At 36.6% G+C, this 18245-nt stretch overlaps 2 protein-coding genes across 4 annotated transcripts in view; both read left to right on the forward strand.

Moving 5' to 3' along the window:
• Positions 1-18245, forward strand: part of LOC129439427 (uncharacterized) — a 148020-nt gene that overhangs the window by 760 nt on the left and 129015 nt on the right. The window lies entirely within an intron of this gene.
• LOC141358762 (uncharacterized) lies at positions 1169-13020 on the forward strand. Its single transcript, XM_073860332.1, has 4 exons — positions 1169-1235; positions 6808-7206; positions 7913-7975; positions 8110-13020. Exons 1-4 carry the CDS (start codon positions 1169-1171, stop codon positions 9396-9398), a joined length of 1818 nt encoding a protein of 605 aa, XP_073716433.1. The 3' UTR covers positions 9399-13020.

Here is an 18245-nt window from a genome sequence, read left to right on the forward strand (position 1 = left end):
AACCTGCACAATATTCAAAATATTACACTTTCTGTATTGTAAAATGAAGTTTAAAGAGCTGTTTAGTCAAGAAAATAGATGAATAAACTTAAATTCTGTGGTCAGTTAGTAAAAATAGCACTTATATTAAAATTACCTGGAAAGATATATGAGTTCCAGGTAATCAGTGTGCGGTCAGCGCCGTGTACCCCGGCCGAGGGCAGCCTCATCTCAGTACTTCTGAAATTTGCCGCTGGCTCAGTACCGCTGCTCTGGCCTTTGTTGACTGAAGGTCAAACATAAAATATTCCCTTTGGATGTGTACCGTGTTCCAAATTATTGCACATGCCATTTTTGTTTATTTTTCCAGTACAGTCAGTAAGTTTACAAATGTTATTTTACCCTCAACACTTATATAACAGTTTGGATGATATTATATGTAAATTAAATTAAAATGTTAAAAGATACTAAACAGAAATTATTGAACTATTATAAGATTTGTGAGTGATTCACAGTAAAGAAAGATTTGAAGAAAGGCTTTTTAAAATATTTTTTTAAATATTTGGAAAATGCAGCAATAAAAAGCCACCGTTAAGAAGCAAACATGTATTTAAACCTGCTGGTGTCTCTGAAATCCCAAGAACCCCTCAGAAACTGAAGGGCAGTGAACAGATATGGTGTCACTTCAAGCCAAATGCGCTGATACTTGTCGTTCATTATATGTGCACCTTGCAATATATTCTGCCACACTGCTCCATTAGTCAATGCAATAGATTGTTTTAAAGATCAACAATTATCTGATTCACGATTTTGCATTTCCTATGGTGTGTAAGTGTGTATTAGTACATGTTATACCACGGGTCTGTTGAATGCTGTATTCTGATTGGCTGAGAAATGTTCCGTGGGTATGCATTAATTTCTGATAACCGCACACCTAGCTTTTCAAATGTCTTAAAAATAGGTAACCGTTAGGGGTGGCACGGTTCATGAAAAAAATCCGAACCGTTCGGTTCGCTTGTCTCGGTTCGGAGCGCGTGTGTGCCGTACGGTTCAACGGTTCATGGCATGCGCAATGTAACCTCATGCCCTGTATGTGACCCCAGATAGCGTGTTTCCCTTTCGCGAATAGCGCGAAAGAAGAGGTGACTGGTGTGGAGAGTGAGTGCTGCCGGTCATGTTACGTGTAGAAATGTCAAGAGGGAGAGAATTGGAAGTCTACCCGGAGTTGGAGGATGCCCCAGCGTCGTATAAGTTTGGTGTGTGGAAACATTTTTTATTTCATGTTACCTATGATGATATAGATATATAGAACTGCAGGCTATGGGTTGAATGTGTTCAAAACAGCCCCACGCGACGACAGCCTTCTCTCCGCCCATTTATCTAATCTGAGGTAATGAACACTGGTTTACGTCTTTTCGTATTCAGCGCTATTTTTAGATTTCATTGATAAAGCGAAAGCGGCTGATTTCCGCGTAGTTTCATTTTGCTACCGCGTGAAAGTTGCGCGATCTTATTTCATAAACTGCCCCTTAAAGTAATCAGGACAGAAGTAGTCAAAAGTGGACAAAAGAGACGGATTTAAATATTACAGGTGTAAACGTTATGTTTCTCTCTCGTTCACATATACTCTCTGCAGTAAAAAAGCAGCCTCTCAGTAATAAATCTTAGAGCTACACTGAAGTTGGGATTTTGATAAATGCAAGTTATCTTTGTGTGCTAAAAAGGCACATGAGTTCATGTAGATGGCAATACACATTCTCTTTTTTGCCAAATAAATGAAAAGCATGTTGAAATCATCAATGTCTTCCCTCTTGCTGTATCAAAATCTCACCTGGCTTTCCTCAGGAACTTTTTTAATACTGTATCCTAAATTATGGATAATTAATACATTAATAAGATAATACATTTCTGGAGTGTTAAAAATTAAAATTAAAAATAACAACAAGAACCGTGACCCTAGAACCGTGATACGAACCGAACCGAGGGTTTTGTGAACCGTGCCACCCCTAGTAACCGTGGTATAAGAGGAATAATTGACTCCGGTCCATCGTTCACCTATAGGGTTTGTGTATCGTTAAGTAAGGAGCAGGGACGTGCACAGGAATTTTGAGGGGCAGTTGCTCTGACCTAAAAAAAAAAAGGGCACCCCCCCCCAAAAAAACAACTCACGGGCTATGAACGACTGAGAATAACAGGGTCTTTATTAAAAAAAAAATATATATATATATATATATATATATATATATATATATATATATATATATATATATATATATATATATATATATATATATATATATATATATACTCAAATAAGTAAAACACTGAAATACAGCACTCAATCTCCTTAACTACTACTAATAATAACACAGAAAACATGACTTGAGTCATGAAAATCCCTACATCAATATCCCTATCAATATCCTATCAAGTCACTGATAGGTTTCTCCAAATTTAATAACTGAAAATGTGTTCATCTGAAAAATGATGGACATATGCATCTCGGACGGCTTAGGGGTGAGTAAATCATGGGTTTAATTATCCCTTTTTGAATAAAATAATTAATTTGATGCATTACTTCAATCATAAATTTTTCCTGCTAAAACAAAATGTGAGAAACTAACTATCAGCAAACATGTTTGCCTAATGCCTAATAAATATTAGCCTATGCTGCTTGTCTGCAAGCTATGACAGCTAACTGTTATCTGTCTGATTATTTAGGCTAAACGTGGCAAACTCCGCCTGGGTTTATGAAGATTTTAACAGAGGTGGAAAGAGTAGCCAAAAACTTTACTTAAAGTACAAGTAACTAAATAAATAATTACTAGTAAAAGATTTTAAAATTTAATTGAATGAAAGTAAAAAAGTATGCAATGAAAATAATACTCAAGTAGCAAGTTACTAGTTACTCATGAAAAAATAAATACAGATATACATACAAGACAAGATTTTTCTGTTTGCTGTGGAGACCATAAATTGATCAGATGAATATCAGTATGTCAAAAGTTCAGAATGTCACATTTTATTAACCTTTGTTTATGTTTCAACACATACATGCTTTACCAACAAAGAACAACAGCATTAAATGCTGACTTATGTGTGTTGTACCCAAATGCACATAAGTGAATCAAACTGATCCTACGCATTTAATGCTTTTCATGTGTGAATAATTAATGCATCAGGACACAGCTCATCACTTCAACACTTCTGAGCCAATGGTCTCAATATGCCCACATTAGATAGGATTAAAATACAAATGTGTTGCTCCACTGAGTTGAATATTGTCCATGTTAAAACAGATTAAAAGAAATAATGTGACAGATTTTGTACTTTTGTCTCATCTTTTAATGATTAGACATTTCTTGACTCCACAGCAAACAGAGGAATTTTGCCTGTATTTTCCCAATACTTATGAAGGGCACTTATACAGTATGTGTAAAACTGCAACATACACAAACAGTACAAATCAAAGAATACAAACACAGAATAGACAAGCATTTCTATCAAATTAACTCTAGGTTCAATGTTAATGTAGCTTATAGCTGAAATAATAAGTAAACTGACAAGAGTTTTGCATTAATCTCCTAAAATGGTCTCGACAGTTTACACTTACATGATACAAACAGATTTTAGACAAAACTCATGTTTTCTTATGTTGTAATCTCACTTGTGTGTTGCGAGAATCACTTACATCATACAGTGCAGGATACAGCGAATCAGACTTCAATCATCAATGGATTTTCTTCAATCTGTGCTACAGTGTTTCTGGAGATTGCGCGCATTTGTGTCTGATGACGAACAGGTCGCGCGATTATAATGGTGGGTACATGTGTGGAGTTTTGCTTTTAGTTAAAAGATTAGTAAATTCATATCCACGTCATCATTTTCTGTGTGTTTCAATCTACATAGGCTACGAGTAAAACCGCATCGGACGATTCAGTTTTTGCAGCGATCTGAACAATTCATTCAAACTGATTCGCGAACAAATTCAAAACGTTTGGCCCATTTGCTTTGTAAAGAATCGACTCAGTAGACTCATTTATTTGCAAAACTTTCTAAGGAATCGACTCAAACGAGTCATTAATTCGCGAATGCCTCAGAAACACGAGACGGCATTTAAAAAATAAAATACACATTTCGTAATTAATTAAAATACAGTAACGAAGGAACGCCGCACAGTGTAACGAAGTGAAAGTTTATTTTAAAAAGTAAAAGTAAATTTATTTTTTCCACCTCGGAAGGGCAACTTGAGTCGAGAAGGGCATGTGGGCAGTTGCCCGGGCAACCTGAGCAACCCCCTGTGCACGTCCCTGGTAAGGAGTAATTGACGCCGGTCCTTTGAATTATTTGAAAATAATGCACACTCCGCTTCGCGTCGTTCCGCATTGCACCTTGGGTGTGCATTATTTTCTTATAATTCAATGGCCCGTAGTCAATTATTCCTTACTTAACGATATACAAACCGTAAGGTAAACGATGTTGTGAATTATCATCTCCAACGTAAATCTCTTTTCTTGGACTACCACAAACACATGGATTGTAGGCAAGAGTGTTCAGACCAATCACAACTATGGGTGGATTGGCCATCTGGCATAGCGGGCATTTTCCCAGTGGGCCGCGTAGCTATTTGGGCTGAACGTCTCGAGTCAGACACTTTTTTAATCTATATATTATTGTTTCTGACCGGCCCATGAATTTAGACAGTTGATCAGCAGCCCGATTGACATCAAGCACAAACCTCTTTCACTCTTGTGCTTTTTTATGTATTACTCCGGCAGGACCAGAGTAACCACCGGCCCTTGACACACGCTCTGCGGCCCATAGCCTATTTTCTTCACTGACGTAGTTACATTGTCAAAATCAAAATGAAAGAAGGCGGGAGTTTTTGTTCACAGAAGCTGTCGTAAATGACTCCCAACCAATCGAATTACACGGCCGAGTAAAATTTTTAACCAGTCAAATGAAGAAATCGGGTTTTTGTAAAGACGAATGTGAATTCCAGCCAATCACATTACGGAGCTAAGCAGAATTCCAACCAATTAAATGAAAGAAGGCGGATGTCTCTGTTCACTAAGTTTGAGCGTTTGTATAGTGCTTAACTCATGAATGCATATTTTTTCAAAGCTGCAATACAGAAATTGCATCCTTATATTAAAAAATACAGACAGTTAGCAAATCCAAAGACGCAAACTCCTTAACTTTAAGTCAATTTTGCAGTTTTAATTGAAAAGTGACATTTAGATTATTTGCCTTGTAACACTTGCTGCAGTGACTGTCAGTCAACCAAATAGAAACAATAAATGTTTATAGCTTACAGTATAAGATAAAGTATGAATGTGTGTAAATTGTGGACTAAATTAGAGTGGTATTGTGTTAATACGGTTTTCAAAATCTTATTAACCCTTGGAGAACCCAGGAGAATCCAAAAACCCATTTCTTCTATTGAACAAAATTTGACCCCATGGGTTCTCCAGGGTTAAAGCTACTACCGTTTGTTTTTTATGTTTGTTTAAGAGATTTTGTGAGTCTGCTTCATTTGTTCCGTTTTGTTTAGACAAAATTAGCTTTGATTTTGGACAGTATATCAAAAACAGTGTATCCATAAATAGACCTGTTTCCTTTGCATGTTAAAAAAGTCCTTCCACACCTTTGGTTAGACTTTTTGGCTGTTGGTAGCTTTCAGTAAATTAATTTGTTCTCAATAATGATTTCTAAAACTTAGTGAGAGATCTTAACGCTCAGATATGACAAACAGAACAGAGAGTCAAAGTCACAGGTTTAACCTTGTTTTATGTCATGGTTGGTATACACATTCAAGATCAAAAAGACAGAAAATGTGGGCGTTATCAAATGAGGGGCCGTTCTGGTCCAAAATGCCAGGGACAATATTTTTGTCCCAGTCCGCCCATGATCACAACATACAGATTAGCTGACCAATCAGGGAAGTTTTGTACAAAATTTGTGCGTTTCAGGGAAAACAGGGATATCTGGAGCTATAAAAATGTACGGTATGTGGAAAATAATGTGTTTTAAACCATTAACCACGCAAACACATTGTATTATTTCAAATACACAATAACATTGTTTTTTAGCAATGAAATAGATGCACTTTAATAGATAGTCCGATTTTTTATTTTAAATCAGCCCTTTAGATTACAAATGTATGTAGGTAGAGATTTATAATACAAAATTAAATTTTCTTTGCCTGCATTTAACTGTTTATATACTTTTTGAATGATAATGGCTACATTTTTTGCTGTTAAATTACACCGGCAAATTCATCAAAATTAATGGAAGATAAAGGTTTTACATGTTAACATTTTAATCTAAGATTTGTTAATCTGTGTTTAAATTTAAGTGGTGCAACAAAAGTCATATTAAAATTAAACTGGGATAAACAAACCCCTAGATTAACTCTAAACTCTGCTTATTTTAATGCTTGTTGGTGCAACTCACCCTCAGACACTGCGCACTTATGACAGAGATGCTCCAAAATATGTGCTGCACTCCATTCACTGTAGAGAGGGTGGAGTTTCAAAGTTTTGAAATTGATAAAGGGAACTAAACTATATCCAGAGACCAGAATATCATACAGACAGGAATACAAGCTTTGACCTGGACAAGTAGGCAACTTTCCAAAACAGCCTAGAAGCCACTTAACAGCCTTAACAATCATTCATACCCTAGCAATACACCATTAGCAATGAACTAAAGAATCTATCCACAACACTCAGTTTTTGTGATGACAAATTTGCTTTGGAAAGAACAACTTAATAAAAGTAAAAATGTCGATTTTGTTAAGCAGAATTGTTTATTTATTTATCTTAGAGTTAGAAAAATACAGGAATACTGAAGACTTGAAAAGACTTCTCAAAGAAAGAAACAATCTCATACAGGAGAAAGACAATATTCTCCTAGAGAGCAAACAGAAACTTCAAATGAAGGACATGGCGTTAGAGGAAAAGGACAGACATCTTAAAGACATGGATGATAAACTGCTGCAAACAATCAAAGAACTTGAGAAGACACAGAGTCAGCTTAAGGAGAAAGAGACACAAATGGTCAATATGAACAAACTGATGAGTGAGAAAGAGAGACTGCTGGAGAACACAGTCAAAGAACTGGAAACCAGTAAACATCAACTGGAGACACTAAGAAATGAACTACAGGAAAATAAAAGCCAACTACAACTACTGCTGGAGGAGAACAAACTACTGAAGAGTTCTGGTAAGAAATCTCTGATTGAGTAACAATTAACCACGGTCAGACATTACTGTACTGTTACCAGTGTTGGGGGTAACGCATTACAAGTAACTTGAGTTACGTAATAATATTACTTTTCTGAAGTAACGAGTAAAGTAACGCATTACTTTTTAAATGTACACATTAATATTTGAGTTACTTTTCCAAAAAAGTAACTCAAGTTACTTTTTTAGTTTAATTAATTTGATTAAAAAATATGTACTGAATTAAACTAAATGTAAGCACTCTCTGTGCCTGTGTGGAAACAGTTTGAGTCAGAAACTGAGATGGCAGGCCAGAGCTAAACATTTTTGTGATGAAATATGCAATTTCCGAAGGCAGAACTTTTCAGTCATAAAAAACACCTGCAAGGCCTGAAAGAGATCAAGCTTTAGCCAAGAAAAAGTAACGCAAAAGTAACTAAAAGTAACGTAAGCATTACTTTCCATGAAAAGTAACTAAGTAATGCAATTAGTTACTTTTTTTGGGAGGAACTTCATCATGTAATGCATTACTTTTAAAAGTAACTTTCCCCAACACTGACTGTTACCATGAATGAACTGTAAAATTTTAGATTTTTTTATTTTATTTAAACAATATAACAATACATGTGGAATATTGTGTAGAAAGGTTCATATGCTTTCAAAAATGAATATCTGAAAAATGACTTTTTTATTTTTTACTGATATAGAAACATCAGTTTCAACAACACCAGTAAGAAGAACAAAGAGCATGGACTTGGAACCTCCAATGAGTGAGTTCATTATGAAACAATACAATAGAGCTTTATTAGTGAAAATTATTAGTTTGGAGCATACTAACCATAGAGACATGTTGCCATTAAATAGCTTTTAATTGATTAGTTTGTTAATCTTCTCGGTTTTCTAGTGAGTGCAAAAACAGCTTCAGTGTTGGTTTCTGGATCAGAGCTCAGGTTGGTTCTGCTGGGGAGTGCTGGATCTGAGAAGAGTGCAGCAGTAAACATCATCCTGAACAGAGAGGAGAAGATCCAGACTGATACATCAACAGAGATCCAGCAGAGTGAGAGCAGACAGGGGGAGGTGAATGGGAAGCAGGTGACTGTGGTGGAAACTCCTGACTGGTTTTGCTCTGGTCTCTCTCTGGAGGAGGTGAGAAAGGATGTGAAACTCTGTGTCCATCTGTCTGCTCCAGGACCTCACGCCTTCCTCCTGATCATACCAGTACAACAATCTACTGGAGTAGAGAGAGCAATGCTGGAGAAAATGGAGGAGATTTGGGGGGAGAGGTGTTGGAGGAACACCATGATCCTTTTCACTGTTACTGATGAAGAACAAAAGAAGAACATTGAGGATTTTGTCCAGTCAGGGAATCAGGAGGTCCAGAGACTTATAGAGAAATGTGGAAACAGGTTTCACTGTGTCAACATTCATCAGAGTGGAGATGATTCACAGATCTCAGAGCTGCTAGAGAAGATTGAGAAGATGGTTAAAGGAAACACAAAGAGATTTTACAGCAGTGAGATCTACCTGGACATTGAGTCTCAGATCAGAGCACTGGAGAGAAAGATCATAAGAGACAGAGAGGAGAGAAAAGAGAGGGAGGCGAGAGACATCAGAAATGACATGCAGATGTCCCTTAGAAAAATAGAGGGAACGATCGAGGAACATAAAGGAGATATTAAACAACTTGATGGGCGAACAAGTGAACTAGAGAGACAGATGAGAGAAGAAAAAGATGAAGAGAAAAAGAAGGAACTAAAGAGAGAGTTACAAAAAGAGGTGGAGAAGAGATCAGAGTTGGAGAAAAAGATTGACATACTGAAAGATCAAAGAGAGAAGGAGAAGAGTGAGATGGAGGAGAGATACAGACAGGTGATAAAGATTATCAGACAGACAGAGAGAAAAATCAGAAAGATCATCCTACCTGAACTTCAGAAAAACTTTTTAGACTCAAAGTTAAAGATGCAGGAGGAGTTTAACAGACAGATGGAGGAGAAGAACATAGAGATGGAGGAGAAGAACAGACAGATGGACGAGATGAGCAGACAGATGGAGGAGAAGAACATAGAGATAGAAACTGTAAAAAACAAGCTCTTAGAACTCAATGAGAATTACTTGTCAGTGTGTGATTTTCATGAGTCAGCAATGAAGATCCTAAAACCCTCTATGATACCTGAGGAGAGAGAACAAATATGACAGTTAATATAATTAGTGTCCGATAATGAGCTCAAACTCATCCAAAGAATTTTTGACACAAAATAATTTTAAAAGCTTCTTTATACAAGTAAAAAAAACAAATAAATAGAGCACTTTGAGTGTAGTGCTATTAAATTTTAACACTTTGAAAGACCAATGGCCTATGCTTGAATCCTGTTTGTGGGTTTTAGCTTGGCCTTCAGTACAATAATACCAGATATCTTTCTGACTAAACTTACCCATCTCTCTGTACCCACCTCCACCTGTCTGTGGATTACAAACTTCCTGACAAACAGACAGCAGCTAATGAAGCTGGCAAAGTTCACAGACAGCACCTTTACCATCAACACTGGTGCTCCTTAAGGCTGTGTGCTTTTAAACTTCTTTTCTCTCTATATAACAACGACTGCATTTAAAAAAAAAAACCTCTGTCAAGCTTTTGAAGTTTGCTGTTGACACCACAGTCATCGACATCAGTCAGGACAGTGATGCATACAGAAGAGAAGTTGAACATCTGGCTGCCTGGAGAAGTCAAAACAACCTTTAGCTGTATACGCTCAAAACTGTGGAGATGACCGTGGACTTCAGTAGGAACCTGCATCACTCCTTCCCCTCATCATTTTCAACATCACTGTAGCAGCTCTGGAGTTATTCAGGTGTTTGGGCACTAACATCTCACAGCACCTAAAGTGGGAAACCCACATAGACTCAGCACAGCAAAGGTTTTACTTCCTTCGCTAACTGAGGAAGATCAATCTGCCACAGGAGCTGTACAGATTTACTCAGCTGTTATTCAATTCATGCTGTGTACGTTTTACGGTCTGGTTTGGTTCATAAGGAGTCAACTACAGTAACTGTAAAGACAGCTGAAAGGATAATTGGTACGCCCCTGCCCAACCTCCAGGACTTGTACATCTTCAGAGTGAGGAATCTGGCAGGTAACCTCAGACCCCTCAGCCAATGCCACAACCTTTTAGCCCTCAGACAGATGCTACAGATCCTTGTCCAAAAAAAACACACAGACATGAAAAGTTTCTTTTCACAGGGCATCTTGTACATTTATTATAATCACACTCACTACAGCTGCTACTGCTATAAAGTGCATTATTCTACAGTACCTTTAAAGTGTTAAATACTAGAACAGCTGCTTTAAGTGTAATACTCTATGCAATAGTGCAATATCGATGTCATGCATAATTATGTAAACACATATCTATATATTAATGTTATATGTCGTAGTTATTTACAGTTAAACGTACAGCATACACTAATCATGACCAACTGTAAACTTCCACTTTATTTTTAAATTTACATATTTAATTCAAATTAGTTAATACTTTTTTTTGCAGTATCTTTTCAAAAAGTACACTTTTTTACCTAAAAGGTGCATATTGGTACCTCAATAGTACACCCTGGTACCTTAAACTGACGTGAAATAGCTAATGGACTCCTTGCACATAGCCTTGTGACGTAGTTCTGACTTTAAATGTTACAGCTCATTAGGTCACTGTTGTATTTATATACAATGGACCTTTGCTGCCCATGAACCCTAAACTTAAAATACGTTTTTAAGTACACACATTATCAGCAACATAAGAAGAATTATCCTTAACATCAGTAGGTACATCAGCTTTAATGCAGATCTGAAAAAGCAATGGCTGGTAAATGATAGCTTTTCATTGTTTCTCCTCACACTTTGCAGTCATTTGCCCACCAAACACAAATCAGGCTGACAAAGACTAAAGGGTATCAGCACTGTTTAAATTAAACAACTACAGACGTACTTACAAGGTTTTTATGCGTGAGAGAGCGCAGGGACCTTACAAACACACACAAGTTTTTATGAAGTGTTATTTAACTGACTGACTACTCACTAAAAATAATGTACAGTGATCTCTGCGTTTAGATACACTGAACGCTGTTTTCCAAAAATGACTGAGCCGCTTTGAAAATAACGCAGAAGTTGTGCAAGTTGTCCATTCTTTGGCTTATTTAATGTTCCAATCAAGTGGCTCAAACACACTAAATTTATTTTATTGTTTATTAATTAATGTTTTTTATTTAATGTTTAATTGTTTAATAATTGTTATTAATTCTAGTTGAGATTATGTGAATAACTTTTGTTGTATTAAAACAGTATTCCCTACTGAAAAATCCAGCTAAAACCAGCAGCTGGTTTAAGCTGGTCCTCCAAGCTTGGCAATGCTGGTCAAGCTGGTGGGTCAGCTGGTCTTCTAGCCTGACCATCTAAGTCCAGCTAGACCATCTTAAAAGGTGACCAAAACACAGCTAGACCATCTGGCTCACCAGTTTATGCTGGTATTAGCTGGATTTTTCACTAGGATTGCTAAAACTGGGTTGGAATTTCCAGTTCCCAGCATACGCATTGCATAAAACTGAATAGTGAGAGTAAATGTCAAAGTAAAGTGTTATGTTATGCATTTCTAATCAAGATGAAAACAGGAGGAGACTTCTTAATGTTTAATAAGAGGGTTGCACACCAGACAAGAAGCGTTGCGTGTAGTACAACTCACCTGTCATTGGACATGCACATTAAATAGCGCAAGCTTAGTCAGAGAGAGTCTACTTCAAGATGGAAAATATGTGTTGGCCTATGTTAATTGTTAATGATTTGGGACAAATATGTTGTTATTTAATATTAAACTATGTGAGTGGGGCTCTGTGGCGTGGCAGGTATTTAAGCAGTGTCCAGAGTCACAGCGGACAGCCACTGTCAGACGCTGCAGGTGTGCGTACATTTATAGAAAATAATGTGTTCTGTTTGTAGATTCATGGCGAAAACGCGGCGCTTCTCGTCCGGTGTGCTACCTCCTTTTGTTTGCTCTGTAAGTATTTCAGCCTGATCTCACAAGAATATGTATATATTTTATGAGTTGGCTAATTCAGATTATTTCGTACGATGTAAATCGTACAAAAACATACGATTATCATAAAAAACAATAACGAAACCCCACCCCTGACACTGCTGCTAACCCCAACATCCCAGGGACAAATCGAACAAAATTGGAAGAATGTGGTTGTACGAATTAATACGTATGAATTGCTATGAGATTTTTTTTAGATGAGTATTTTGAAATCTTTACGCTGTGTTTTTTTAAAGTTACCATTGTGGTGACGACAAGAGCATTTGTTTAGGCTGAGATCAGACTCATCAAAGTCTATCATAGTGTAATGTATATTGCTTTAATCAGAAGGCATTATTTCAGAAATATCAGTGCCTTAATCTGATGGCATTATACTGAAAATGGTAGTGCTCTTATCAGATATTACTCATATTGAGCGTTGTTTGAAATGTAAGTTATATCTAGTTTAGTTTTGTTGCTATAGTAAATAGCAGTTAGCCATTAATGATTCAGTCAAAGTGTTTAAAAATGTAAACAGGTGGCAGTTGTAGCCTAGTAGTTAGAGCATTGGGCTTGTAACCCAACAGTTCTCAGATCGAGTCTCACGGCCCTTGAGCAAGGCACCTTACCCTAATTACTCTCCGGGATAGCTTCCCACTGGTGGAGGTTTTTGTGTGTGTGTGTGTGTGTGTGTGTGTGTGTGTGTGTGTGTGTGTGTGTGTGTGTGTGTGTGTGTGTGTGTGTGTGTGTGTGTGTGTGTGTGTTCATGACATGATGGTTTAAATGCAGAGGTCACATTTCAAGTATCCATTGCATAGCCTACTTGATAAAGCTTGTCACTTTCACTTTACGTCTTGTTGGGTTCACTTGAATTAGTTAGGTTTCCTTTACATAAAGTGGAGTTAACATGTTTCAATCATATGGAACCGATGTATAATGTGTATGTATTCTGCGTTTCTAAAACCACAACGTGTGCATACGTAGTACATGTGTGTACTTGGTGATTCTGATTATGAATGTCAAGAAAATCCTGCACATTATACTGAGTTTTTAAATATATGAAATGCATTTAATATTTATACTATATTTCTGTTACTGTATGTTAAAGTTACTGTATTAACAAGCATGCTCTCATAGTATTTTGGGTCAGGTACTGTACTGCAGATGTACAAAATAACATACAGTATGTCAAATATAAGACAACAATAAATTACACTGTGATTGATCATCCATGTGTGTTATTTACCATGAAGGATTATAGCTATAAAAGCAGAAAAATAAGTGAACACAGAGAAACTTCCCTGTTATTGACTCTTATCAAATAAAAACCTAAAAACAGCAAATAACTAAACACTAACCGCACATGATCTGGAACAAACAGCACTGTATTATTCCAACATCAGACACATGCAGAATATTTTAATGTAGTCAAAGAAAGTTAAAATAACACAAGACTAAAGATTAACTGCAACATAGTGACTCCCCAGAGACATTTCTCCTTTGCTCCACCAAAACCCACCAAAATCAGTTGGGTCCTCTTTTTATTGTTTTCTGTTTGGTCATGTCATTGCAATTTTTAGAGACAGTCAACGAAGCTCTAATAAGGGCTGAGTTTTACATTGTAGTTGGAAGAAGGAGGTCTTTAAATGTGGTTATGAAAAGTGAAAGTTTCAGATCGGTGAAGGGTCTGGTGGATGTTTGGTTCATAGGACACTTTGTTCTGTAAGTAATAACATTAAAGTTTTTGTAACTGTTACATGAAAGTGAAAAGGAAAAATTAGAATGCCTTTATTAAGACAAATTATATCTATCAAACGTGGACGTCACCTGAAGCACTATATTGTTGGTGAAAGAACAGGAAAGGTACACATTGAAAAAAAGTATGCCAAGTATGTTTTTATTACTCGTGACCAGAAAAGTCATGTTTCCTTTTGAGCCTGATTATTAAGAATCTTTACCATTTTTTTCTATGTTTAAGACTTCTCAGTGCTGCCTTCACTAATCAGATGGAAATCTGCAAACATCTGAGAAATTCACTAGAGTGCATGAAACAAACATTGACATTTGTTTCACTAAACGGGTTTTTACAGGCAATTGTTAGAAACAGCATTGGTTTAGTCAAACAAATAAACAGCTGAAATTAGAATTTCTATTTGTAATAATTTACCTTAATTAGTGGCCTAGATGAGTCACAATATTGATGAAGAATGTAGTAACTCGTGTTGTTGTTTATTTTGACTTAATATGATCTAAAATAAATTTTAATTATTCAGAATATAGTGTGATAAACATGATCATCTTGACCATTAAAATGAGTGTTCTTTCATGCAAGTATAAGAATACATGTTGTGTTGCTTTAGTAATGTTTAGTAGTAATGTGTTTTGAATTTTCCCTTATTTGTTAGTTGCTAAATCAATGTCTGCTAAATGAATAAATGTACAAGTATTTGAGAACAACCTTAGATAAATCATTAAGTTATTAGGAATGAGAAGTGAGTTTGTTAACTTTAAGATGATCCAAATCTGTGTATGCATCCTATATGTCCCCTGGTCTTGCAACACACAAAATGACAAAAAAAATTTACCTTATAATGTCAAAAAAGTAACAGTATCTTAATCCAATTTTACAAGCAAAGAATTTGACAACACGCCCATAAGGTATTACATTGTTATGTTGAAGCTTGATACTATAATCATTTAAAAATAACTTTTTTTTTTCATTAATCTACACTCAGTATACCCCATAATGACAAAGTGAAAACAAAATTTGTTAAAGAATATATCCCAAGAAGCAGTGGAGTTTATTGCGTTTATAAAACGGTTACTTCATATGCATAACGTTAGCGGGATTTTATAAAATAAAACAAAAATAGGATGTAATTATATTAGTACAAATATTAGTCTTCCGCCAAACAAAGCAGCTCCTCAGAATCAAGCGTGACTGAAACAGAGCGCAGTTCCCAACCAACAGAGATGCAGCAAAGACACAATGAAAATATGATTTAAGACTGTAGTGTTTATTTTATAAATCAACATTCACCTAACTTATACATTAACATTTATATTGTGCAACTGTTGAAGTGATGATCAAATATGCTTGGAAGCATGCTGAACTCTTTGCCCGTCAGCGTTTTTTTAAGTTGCCACCTATAGTTTAATGCCTTGCAGGAAAATTATCTTCTTTAAATAAACATAAAATATCAAATAAAAGAACAGACCATCCGCTTTCAAACAAAAACAAAAAAAAAACATTTCATCCTACCTTCATTTGTTCTCCCATCACCTCTCAAATTTTCCAGCCAAAAGCGGAGACAATTCCATTTTTTTGAAGATCAGATTCAGAGCCTGATCAAAACACGCCGTTTTCTGTTGAGTGAATGCATCAGTGTTTAAATTGGGTAAGATCGCCACCCAGTGGATAATAGTGGACGTATGAACTTGAGTTATAAAATCCTCAGACAACGTTTTCTCTTTATCGACGAGATGACTCAACAATATTTATTGACATTTATCTGCATATCGCCATTAATTGTGCAATTGTAGACAAATTAAAAATATGTGTTTCAACCAATCAGAATGAAGAACCAGAACTGCCCGTTTTATAATGTAGCATTTTATTTACTATAGATAAGAACATTCCCTGTAAGTTTTGGTTCAGTTTTAAACTGTCACTTTATTGTAAAGACCGAAATCATGACATTTATACCTTAGGCCTATCATATGTACCAGTCAGCTCATGTTGCACCAATGCCTAACATGAGTGCATTTGGTAACTGAACGATAAAAAACTCAAGAAATTAAGAGGCAGGCCTTCTTGCACTTGATTACAGATCAGTTCCTATAGGACTCTGCCCATATGAAAAATAAAGTTTAGTAATTACTATAGTAAACTGCAGTGTTGTGCCTGAACGAGTTCATTGAACGAAAGTTCATGAACTAGTTCATATTTTGGGCGAACGTGAACTGAACGTACTGTATAGGGAATGTTAATGTACGTCACCGCAGTGTTGCATTATGGGACGTAGGCGCCATGTTTAGAGGCACCGCCGACCGCTATGCCATTTAATTGTGGGCATGTTAAGCTAAAACTAGGTAAAATTGAAGAAGAACGGAAGAAATCGAGAAGTTGAAAGAAAAAGAGAAGGGACCCTATCGGGAGAAACTAAATGCTACTGCCAAAAAAACTTTATTTGTACAAATAAACAACATAGATCCATATGATTTAGCAGCCCAAGACTGGATTACGGACCTCCGCTTACATATCTGGTCAATTACCTTGTTTTTGCAGGACTTTATTTACACTTTGCAGGAGTTTAAGAGCTATAAATCCCTTCAAGCTTATAGTAAGGTGACACTTCTTCTTTTGGAGTCTTATGGTTGGCAAACCAGCTATTTACTGACAATGTGTTAATACCTACGTATCTTAATGATTCTATAAAATAATTTCTCCGTTGTATTCTGTGCGATGAATCAACACATGTTCAAAAGATGACACTTCTGTTTTGGCCAAGTTATTAAAACAAACAAAATGCTAAATATTTAGCTAACGTTGTTTTTTAAAGAGTCACAAGCAGTGGGTTTGAGCAGTTGCATTTAATAAAAAATATGTGTTACAATCGTCAAAATTGTCTAAATATTTATTTTTATAACTCATGTGTTTAGGGTGATCAGAAATGAATGAATGAATCAGTCAATAACTTACATTTACAAGTTAGTTTGACAGTGTTAGCATAAAAACAAGACAATTTAAGTGGTTCTGCTTTTATTAATCACAAATTACTGAATGACTGAAAATGCAGCGAACACATTCTCGCTGATGCAGGGATTTTTTTTGAAAAGTAAACGTTTTTCTCCTGATTGCAGCAGGCAAACCACGCGATCCGGCGTCTTTTCGTCAGCTCCTGCACCGGCTTCCTTTGTTTTTTCCACGAATAAAAGCTGGAAAAACGTATTCCGTTGTTCAGTTTCCTCCCTGAACGATCGCGTGACCTGCTTGATCGAGCAGTACTGACCAAACATATCGAAGTTTATTAAAATCTCGACAGAAAATACAAAAACAACCTCCAACACATGAACTCAAATACAGCGGGATAGGACACGTGCCTGCAAATATGGCGGATTACACATAATGCAACACCGCGTGACGTCAACTCCACATTCCCTATTACTGCCTGATGAACGCAAGGGCTGCGTCCGAAACCGTATACTGTATAGTAGGTACTGAATAAGATGAAGTACCTTGGCGGTAAAACAGTAGGTACTGTATAGTATGAATCCTGGTAGTATGAATGAGATTCGGACGTACTACATCCGCCATGTTGCTACATCACGTGACATACGTCGTCATCACGTCGTGTCATTTCAGCGCGAAAACAGCCGCGTGCCTCTTCTTCTTCGTTGGATAACTCCTCGTCCGGGGCATCATGGGATAGTGTAGTGTCCATCGTATGCACACTGCAAAATCTAACCGGAAGTAGTAGGTCATCCGGGTACTTTTCGCATACTGTTTTTCGAATACTATGTATTCGGACATACTACTAGCTTCGCCTACTGCTTTTCGCGTACTATATAGTATGTAGTGGGCGGTTTCGGACGCAGCAAAGGTGAACTCGTTCATTCTGGGGCTTGTGAACTGCAAGCTCTCTCACTTTAACGTCATTCAGTAGGGTGCCAGATTTCTATAGAGTCTTCCAGGCGAAAACCCGTCTAAAACACATTGTAAACAGGCCTTAATTTGTAGCGAAAAAACACCCAATCTGGGAACACTGCCACCAGGCTGCATGCGTCATTAAAACAACACTGACTGGACGCTGCTATCCAAATCCCTGCCGCGCCACTCACATAGTTTAACATAAAATAACATCACATTTGTCCTAAATCGTTAACGATTAACAAAGGCTGCTTACTCATATTCTGGATCTTGAAATAGACTTTGACTAAGCTCGCGCTATTTAACGTGCACGTGCGGTGTGCAATACCTGTG

Source organism: Misgurnus anguillicaudatus, chromosome 22 (genome assembly GCF_027580225.2).
Source record: "Misgurnus anguillicaudatus chromosome 22, ASM2758022v2, whole genome shotgun sequence".
Taxonomy (NCBI): Eukaryota; Metazoa; Chordata; class Actinopteri; order Cypriniformes; family Cobitidae; genus Misgurnus; species Misgurnus anguillicaudatus.

What these genes read in the sequence shown, in the direction of transcription:
- LOC141358762 (XM_073860332.1), top strand. Translation starts at nt 1,169, where the DNA reads ATGTCAAGAGGGAGAGAATTGGAAGTCTACCCGGAGTTGGAGGATGCC. An exon ending in CAAACTACTGAAGAGTTCTG is followed by an intron (nt 7,207 to 7,912) that starts GTAAGAAATCTC and finishes TTACTGATATAG; the next exon opens with AAACATCAGTTTCAACAACA. An exon ending in GGACTTGGAACCTCCAATGA is followed by an intron (nt 7,976 to 8,109) that starts GTGAGTTCATTA and finishes TCGGTTTTCTAG; the next exon opens with TGAGTGCAAAAACAGCTTCA.